This window comes from Eurytemora carolleeae, unplaced genomic scaffold (assembly GCF_000591075.1).
Source record: "Eurytemora carolleeae unplaced genomic scaffold, Eaff_2.0 scaffold1303, whole genome shotgun sequence".
NCBI lineage: Eukaryota > Metazoa > Arthropoda > Copepoda > Calanoida > Temoridae > Eurytemora > Eurytemora carolleeae.
This window is the reverse complement of record NW_019397201.1, coordinates 61,568-71,081: the sequence shown is the minus strand read 5'-3', so window position 1 is coordinate 71,081 and position 9,514 is coordinate 61,568. Positions and strand designations below refer to the sequence as shown.

Sequence of the window (9,514 nt, the reverse complement as noted above, 5' to 3'; positions counted from 1 at the left end):
CCCCCCCCCCCCTCCCCAGGGACCCTCTGGTAAAGTGACGGTATATGAAAAAAAAATGTTTAGGAAGGTGATATGCTGAAATAATAAAGCAGATTTTTTTTGTAAATTTAAATATCTAAATCTCAACTAGATGTTCTGCTAAAGCAGAGCTCCGTGGGAACCATACATTTTACAGTGATAACCAGACTCAAACTAGTTCAATGAACATTAGACATAGCAATTTTACAGTGTAAAAAGACCCATTTCACTTAAATGGTGCTTTGCTAAGTTATTAGTAAAAATAATGTTTTGTAACAACATTAAAACACTTAATATTGCTAAAAAGTCGTATTTCTATTCCATTGTTTTCTGGTCTGCAATCTACATCAGCGAGCTATTTTTGTTTTCAGACAAAGAGTGATAATTTAATAAAACATTGAAATTGTTTTTAAAAACATAAATCTTTTTTTATTTCAATAATGCTTATAATTAGTTTTTATTACAAAAATATATGATGAGACTTTTTGACTCTTCTCTAAACTCTCAAAACTCTTGTTGTTATGACCCCGTCCCCCCCCCCTCCTCCCTTCCCTGGTTCAAGAAAGATTTTAGAAATCTTAAAATTTTAATATTTTAAAGACTTTGAATGTCGTCAAATTGGGTTCTAAAAAGACGACATTATATTTTTATCCATGAAATATACAAGGTTATACCCACAGAAACAGGCAGACGAATTTTTGCAGACATAAGATCCTCAGATTATCTTGATAATTTACAAGTAAATAGTAAATCTATTTGCTTTGTTACAACATCAGATACACAAAAGTATGGTTGTAATGTCGTCTTCCTATTCCAGAGCTCTGATTATTACTGTATACAACCAACTATACAGAATTCAGTCTTATTTCTTAAACTTTTGGTAAGTTTCAATTCCTGATTTATTTTTTAAATGATTTAAGTCTTGTTGAAGATTGAGAGTATTTACTTATATAAAGACGAATTTGTTTCCTTATATTTTTAATTCCCGGCAACTGTAAACGTAACTTTCTTTTTTGCTCAATTAATTATCCTAAACAGGCTGGGGGGCCGGGGGGGGGTGTTTGGCGCCCCCCCCCCCTGTAGTTTGTTGTCTTAACACTCTCATTTTTGACACTATCATCGTGCAATTTTGTGACTTTTAATGAATAGTAATTTAAAGGATTTTTGTAATTGTTTTTTTTAATGCATAGGGTTTGGTACAGGTCGGAAAAAAGTCCGATCTTTGGAGAAAAAAATCTAAAATAGCCCATAACTTTTTTGTGACTAAAGCTACAGAAATAAAAACTATATTTTTGAAAAGCCCTTTACAAATGAATAAAGAAACATGCGTCACACAATTTGATATTTGTTGAAAACAAAACAAAAATATTTTTTTTCTTTTTCTGACTCTTTTTTTGGCATTTTTTCAACCCTTCCTAGCACCCAAACTATTAAAGTTATCGGTCTAATTTTTTTCAATGAGCTGGCATTGGCAAAATGGGCACATGCATGCACATGCACATGCATTTCAACCCTATAACTATTTTCCAAGACTTTTTAAATGGGGGGGGGGGGCAAACGCCCCCCAGGCTATACATAGATTCAGAGCCCCCAGCCTTTATAGGGTTAAAACAAAAGTTTATATTCAACATTTTCATCCGGCTGTTATAGCCAAGGAACGGGTTTATTTTACCTAATGCAATTCCAAAGCATGCAAGAAAAACAAATTCCGAGTTCAACCGCCAGGCCTAAATGACAAACTTCAATCATATCATATCTTGCTTTTATTTTTGTGCCACAAAGTTCAAATTTGTGGTCACCGATCATGGAAATATTACTTATATTTCGAAAAAACAACGTAAGCACCAGCTTAAAGGGAGTGTTCGCGAAAAATGAAAGGGGGTATAGGCTTAATGCGAGAAAAAAGCGCTTTTGATCGCTACTAATCTTACTTCTAGCTGTTGCGTCTACAAGGAGAAAATTGTTAAAAACGACAAAAAACCGAAAAACGTAGTGTCCATTCAAATTCAGACAGATGCAACATACGACTTAGACCGTAAAAAAATCTATTTAATTTCAAACAAATCATTCAGATATTACAACCTATAGTCATCGATTATCTTTCGCCACATTTGTATATAGTTGATTTTTCATAATATGTTTTCATTCTTATGATCTGAGAGTTACTTATAAAAACATTTATTCCTGTTTCGAGGATTTTTGGTAATGGAGACGACATTTTGATATTTTCCAGGAATGTTCAAAAAGAAGTTGTAAGCTAATTATTATTTTAAAAAATAAAATCATTAAACCTATACCCCCTTACATTTTTCGCGAACACTCCCTTTAACTAATAGCGTTGTTTTGGGACACCCTGTATATTTTTAGAAATTTTATATTGATATTTTTCATATTCTGAACAGAAACTCCTAAAGAGCACTTGATTCTATTTAACTGTGAAAAGTTTAATTCTATCTAACTCTCAAGAAAAACTTTTTAATGGTAAAAGTCTGGTAACTTTTTCACTATTGTTTTGTTGTTGGTGGAACCGGGTTCTGTTTATGTTTTCTTACTTCTTCTGTAGAGGGAACATCGGATTAAACTTTTTTTAATTTACAGTTTTTACATTTTCTTGATTTAGCCCCGGTTAGACAATTTACATTACATATCTAACTGCAAGGTGGTTATCGTGGTTTTTAATTAATTTTTTATTAAAGTGTTTAATTTTTTCTTTAATGTTGAAAAAACATTTTCTAAGATTGAAAAATATTTTTATCTAAATATCAAAAATGCGAGATCAATTTATTAAGAACATTTAGTGCACGGTGCAATGTGAAATGTCAATTGTGCATGCACGTAAAATCACATTATACGTGACTAAATTCAGGTTCATAATATATTCATAAATTACTCTTAATTCAACCAAATATGAATATCCTTTTAAATTTGAAAACTTTGTGAAGAAGCATTTTGCGGAAAACAGAGGTTAAAACTTTCAGCCTTCATGGCGCGTAAACTTTTAAACTAAAGCGATAATGTGCTAAATAAATCGATTGAACAGCTTTGTTATATTTCGCGATCTTTAAAAGGGCCAAAGCAGTTAACTGGTTGTGACTTTGAAGTAACTTAGCGGGGTTTCCATTTTCATCATGAGAAAAAAATAGTGCAAGATTTGATCTGTAGCTGGCTTTCTTATCTGCACAAATTAAAAATTTATTTTGTTGAATGTTACAACAAAAAATCGTATTGTTAGGACAAAATGAATTTTTATATAGTTAGGGCAATTTTTAACAGAAATTATACTTTTTTCCACAATTTTTATTAAACGCAATTTCTTTTGTGGAAACTCATTCCAGGATCTTTTTATTCATATAAAACCTAGAATTGAATTTTAGAAGTGCTCAAAGAAATGCGAAAAATAGTAAGTTTTTTTTTCATTCATTCATTAATTCAATTTTAGAACAATAAACATAGTTTTTCATTTTTTCGCTATATACTGCCAATATACAGTATACATACATATTACATATTCATAAACCGATAATTCTGCGATATTTTGTCCATATATTACATGTTTAATAAATTGCAACAATTTATATCCATATCCTTGTTTGCTTTCTTAGAACTAATTTTGATTACCAGGAACTATAATTCATTATTAGTTCCAAGCACCTTTCTGGGGTTTAAAGCATCACACTAAAATCCTTATTCTCTTGTTGACACTAAGATATATATATTTTTATTTTAAATGATTAATGATTAATGGACTACCAAGAACCAATACATTATTATTGTAATTATGCTTAATTACAATTAAAGAAACAGTTTGCCAAAAATTAATACAGCGAGTTGAGGTCTCCCCCCCCCCCTCCATACCATGAAAAATATGAATAGATTTTTTGATTTTTAATTATATTTAATGAATAGAAAATGATACAAAATATTTTAACCCTAATAAAAATTTTTTATATTTGATTTTAAATTTTTGAAAATAACTAAAATAAGTGTTAAATTTTCATTATCAGTAATTGAACAACATTTCCCTCAACTTTGCAAACTCTCTCTTTAGAAATAATTAATGCAAACTCTGATCGCCTTCATGGTTATAACCAATAGGTTTATAATGTAAACATTTCCCTGTAATGTTTGTTTTAGCTGGTTTCCCCAGAAGTACAACATTCAGTGGACATGTGCTAGCCATGTCTTTCATACATTTTCTTATTTTCTTCTCTTTAATAAAATATGGGACAGCTTCAGACACAATTAAAGTTGTACAGGGTAGCACGGTAAAACAGATAATTATCTTATAAAGTTGGATCACAAAAATTAATGAATTTTCAGTTTTGAAATGTCGCCAAGGGTTTTGTCATGTATAAATGTCCTAAAATATATCGGTTACACCAATAAAAAATTCAAAAATCCTTTGTCACATTTCTTACAAGGAAGATAATTCTTCCACAGTTTAGTAGGTTTGGTCGCATTATTTTGCATCCATTTTTGAGTCATTTTTTTTAAATTTAATTCTAACTGCAATATTTTTTTTAGCAGATCTTAATTAAAATTCTTATAAGCTTACATAAAAAAGTCTTTGCCCACACAAACTTTTATAATTCCTATATCTTTGCAATCTAATGTCAATTAGTTTGAATAGCTAAGTTTGAAATTTCAAAGGTCTACACCAACAGGTTGCAGAGATATAGAAATGAGAAAATTTGAGTTTGCGGCAAAAACTCAGTTTACACTCTCAGATTGCTAAGATATAGGGATTTGGCGACTTGTTTGTGTGGGGTAAAAATTCTGTTCCTGTTTTTCTACCTAAATTACTTGTATAGTAGAGGCTCCTTGTGTAGTTTACAAAAATGCAATTGAATGCAATTTGAGGAAGTCCCCAATCTAAAATCTTTACTTGAATAGTTTAGAAACTAAGGCCTTTAACTAAAAAATTATTTTTCCCATGGTTTCTATATAATAAAATATACAGTGTTGCGTATAGCAGGCCAAACGGCTGGACCGATTTTTTTTGTTGCTGGTGGGTGTTATATAGGCTATATAGGCTAAAAAAATCGAAAATATTTGTTTCAAAATGTTTGTTTTTTTCATTTTTTCCCCACGGGCGGCACCGGGCTCTTCAGCTAGTTTCTTAAAAAGTAATTTTCATTTTTGAAAAAAAAATGTTAAAATTAGAATATGAAATTTATAATTTTTATTAATGATAGGACGAGGTGGTAAATTTTGAATCTACATTTGAAAATTTTTCTGATGTTTCCGAGTTCACAATTTGCTTCAGATTCAAGCAATACTACACTTCAGAGAGCAAACTGTATAGATTAACCTGTAAGTTATAATAGATAAAAAGAAAAAAATCAATGAAATATTTTATCTTTATTTTTTTTAAATCAATATCTTTGATGCCTAATGTCGCTTCTCAGTTAGTATAGAAATTGTAAATTTGTCCGAGTGATTTTTTATTGATTTTCTAATTTAGCTGAACATGCCATGCCAATAGTTGAAGTTAGCACCAACGTGAATGAGTACACTGGTTTAATTATAAACAATCAGGTAGCTTTTTCATTCACCATTATTTCTGGGTTAAATGTTTTTATATACAATTTATGGAAATAAGTTATTTCAATTTTTACTAATGATTTTCAGTCTAAAATATATGATTATTAGGGGTGATCAATATTAGAATTGAGCCAACCGCCCACTGAAGGTCGCTGCGTTTGCACAAAAAACACATTGCAATAAAAATTTTTTTTATATCGTCCAAAGGATTGTGATTTGATGATTTAATTTCAAGGAATTCACCCAAAAAATGTTTTAAAAGTTTTTATGTTACACATAATTTTCTCCGAAATTTAATGCTGAATTCAAATCTGAAAAGCGCTTTTAAAAATATTGAAAATTGAGTTAGTTAGAGCTAGTCAACTCATCAAAAACATTAAAAAATTTAAAAAACTGGAACTTAGTACTCTTTTTTAACCATTTTAACCATAACTTCTTAAAATTTTAATATTCTTAAAAATGGTTTTCGAATCTGAATTTAGCAAGAATTGTCCATGAAAATTATTTATCAAATTTAATTTTCTGAAATATTTTTTTAATGACTTTTGGTGATTTCTCACATACTAAATTGCAAACCGATGGACGATTTTGAAATTTTTTATTATTGCAATATTTTTTTAAGAAAAAACGTAGCGACCTCCGTTGGATGGTTGGCTGATTTACCCATTCAGGAAATTTTGATAAATCCATCCTGGGATCCATTGTTCTGGCATCCTGTCTGTTTGGTCTGCAACCTCAACACTAGAAACTGCACCTTTATATCTGATAATGAGTTTTCTGCTAATATTAATGCAACTAGCATATTTCCGACTGAATCATTAGATTTCAGTGAATGCAAATTAACACTTCTGGACAATGCCCAAGGACTTATTACTGATCTTCAAATGTGGAGTACAGCTCAAAATGGTTTGTACTTTTTTGTTTTGTGTTTGATTAAAAATAAAAGTAATACATGAGTTTGTCAAGTACAACAAATTTTAACAATGCAAAGATTTGTTAATAGTATCTTTAGGGTTGTTAATCGTTTTTAAAAATGAAAAAAATCATGTTTCATTTCGTTATTATTTTTTTGAAAAAAAAACACTCGTTTTGAATTTTCAAAAAACAAAAAATGATGGTTTTATAAGAATACGAAAATGAAAGTGTTTGAAAATGACAATTTTTTTAAATTATCTTTTTTTAAAACGAAAAACTATCGTTGTTGAAAACTATCATTGCTCAAAAGCAATATTTTTTTATCGATCGTTTTAAAAGCATTCGTTTCGTTTTTTGTTTTTTCTTGATTTTTTCAAAACAAAACGATCTTTTTCAAAAAAGTGGAAACGATCCATCCCTACTTGTGTTTAAACTACTGCAATATGCAAATTTATTTATTTTCATCTTTTTCTTTTTTGTAATTTTTCGTATTGCAGCACTACATGTAAATAATGCTAGGGTAATATTTCAAACAAAATACTAAATGTTTACTTTTTCCACAAAAAAAGCTCTTTTTTTGGAATCCATGGGTTTAATTCATTTAAATGTTTACTTTAGAAAATGATCTAAGAAGCTGGTTTAGATGTGAAAATAGTGAAGGAGGTGATATATTAAGTTGGGCAGAGGCTGAGTGGACTGGAGATTCACTAGATCAAGACCTTGATGATATCTGTGAACCACCTAAACCTGGCATTGTGTTTATGGGCTATGACATGAGCTATAAGGAGGGGAAAACACTTTGCAACAGTCTTCAAGCTACTTTTGTAAACTTTGACAACATTAAGGATATTGAATATGCGGTTGCAGAACAAGAGGAACGTTCTGATTTCAGGGTAACCTACTGGACAGGGTTCACATACAATGCAGATAACAAAAATTACCAAATGTTGAATGGTTCAGATTTTAACTTTACAGATAAATGGTCAGCTGGGGAACCAAATGGTAAAGGTGTCCAGACATGTGTTGTCTTACTTGTTTTCAACAACACCTACTCCTTTAAAGATGAATACTGCACAGATAAATACAAGTTCTTCTGCAGATTTGAAGAACTTCCAACATTATATTTACAAATGGACAGTCATAAATACCAACTGGACAGTATGTACAAGTATGATATTGATACAAACACTTTCCTTGGTGTCCAATATGGAAATATAGAAATAGTAAACGATACCTGGACAATAGTTTCACATGAAGAAGATGTTATTGCTTCAACCTTGTCCATACCTGGGTTGCCTTTGGGGAACAAGACATGGAATTTTTATCGAACAAATGAGTTTGAAAGGATAATCTTGCATGCTTGCCTAGATCATCAATTTCCATGCCAAAATGGAATATGTTTGGACGAGATAAAGAGATGTGATTCAACTTTTGATTGTGGAGGATATGATACTTCAGATGAGGATGGTTGTGATCTGATTGAAAAGGTTACTGGATACACGGACATCAGGATACCCTCAGGTTTAAATGGAACTTTGTTTACCGTCAAACTAGGCTTTAAAATGATTGACATACTGTCTGTTGACATGAGCACAAGAACCTTTGAGATGAAGTTTCAAATTCAGACTAAATGGAGAGACACAGGGCTTGTTTTTAAAAATTTAAAAGACAATACAATGAATGTTCTAGATTCTGATGTTTGGAAAGAAATCTGGAATCCGAACCTATTATTTGTGAACACTGAAGGTCTTATAAGTGCAGCTGAGCTAAACAGTAATGTTTACAGCTTTGTCTTCGCTGAGAAGAAAGGATCAACAAGTAAAAGAATGTCATCTCTTATTTCTGACTTTGTTCTAACTGGACACCGTGTAGATATTGTAAAAAATTCATCTTATAGTCAAACCTTTATCTGTGAGTATGATACTGTCTACTACCCTTTTGATATTCAAAATTGTTTTATAGAACTGGAATTGTATGTAGCAGATAAATCTGGTCTGAGGTTTGTTATTGGAGATGTGGAGGCCCCAGCTACTTTTACTTTTCAAGACTTTGATGTTACCAACTGGTTCATGGAGGAGGAATCTAAACCTTTTGACAGCACTGGGGGTCATTACCAAGTTATTAAAGTCAATTTCACGTTGAAGAGAACCTTAGCCCAAGCATTTATGAAGGTCTTCATGCCCAATATCATCCTTCTGGCAATTTCTATCATTACCAACTACTTTCTGGGTCAGGATATGTTTGATGCTGTTATAAATATAAATGCCACAGTTCTGATGACAGTTGCTTCTTTATTTGTTGATTCTAGCAACTATCTTCCACCCTCAGTTGAAATTAAGTAAGACTTGTTGTTCGAAGCCAAAAAAATGTTTTGAATTGTTGCTGTAGTTGAAAATTTGAAAATTTTAAGTTTAGCAGATATTCTTCTGAACATTTTCTGGGTCGTCACTGAACATATAATAGATAATCAATATATAATTAAGGATGATGGATGTTTGGAATATTGTAATGTTTCTGGTACCCTTGATTATAATTGTGACCCACACCATCGTCCATGTAATCGACAAGAGGAAGCTGCACAAGGCAACCACATTTAAACAGATGCGAGGAGTATTGATGATGTTCGGTCAGTTTATCTTACCTCTCCTTGCTACACTCTTTATAGCCATCTTTTTTCTTGTGGGAGAACGGAATAAGATGTAAATTGACAAGGAGGGGGATAGGCTGTATCCACCTCCCTGAAAAGAAAGATGGATTTTTTCTTAAAATTGAATAAACCTATTCTTGGATAAAGTCGCTTTTTAAGGAGTATATATATTTTTCAATCTTGCATGTTCTTATTCTTTCTCTAAATGTATATAGAAAATAAACACAAAAATGACAACGTAAATATCAAGCTGATAGACAAATAGTAATTAAATATTAAAAAGTTTTGGAAATACATATTTTTGTATTGCAATGATTTGCTTTTGTTATTGGTACAATAAATTAAGACAACGACATAATTTAAACGAGGAACATAAGTAAATATAGAATA

General features: G+C 31.0%; 1 protein-coding gene across 4 annotated transcripts in view; it reads left to right on the top strand.

Moving 5' to 3' along the window:
* Positions 1-9,266, top strand: part of LOC111712696 (uncharacterized) — a 10,897-nt gene extending 1,631 nt beyond the window's left edge. Inside the window, exons 1-7 of one of the 4 annotated variants that reach the window (XM_023487385.1) lie at positions 4,051-4,283; positions 5,214-5,331; positions 5,483-5,556; positions 6,234-6,468; positions 7,096-7,998; positions 8,167-8,815; positions 8,961-9,266. In XM_023487385.1, the coding sequence (XP_023343153.1) occupies positions 4,140-4,283; positions 5,214-5,331; positions 5,483-5,556; positions 6,234-6,468; positions 7,096-7,998; positions 8,167-8,815; positions 8,961-9,180 (2,343 nt within the window). In that variant the 5' untranslated portion in view covers positions 4,051-4,139 and the 3' untranslated portion in view covers positions 9,181-9,266. Of the gene's footprint in view, positions 1-4,050; positions 4,284-5,213; positions 5,332-5,482; positions 5,557-6,233; positions 6,469-7,095; positions 8,816-8,960 lie in introns of those variants that run through there. The other 3 variants (XM_023487386.1, XM_023487383.1, XM_023487384.1) reach the window with 3 other exon arrangements.
* Positions 9,267-9,514: the final 248 nt, after the last annotated feature.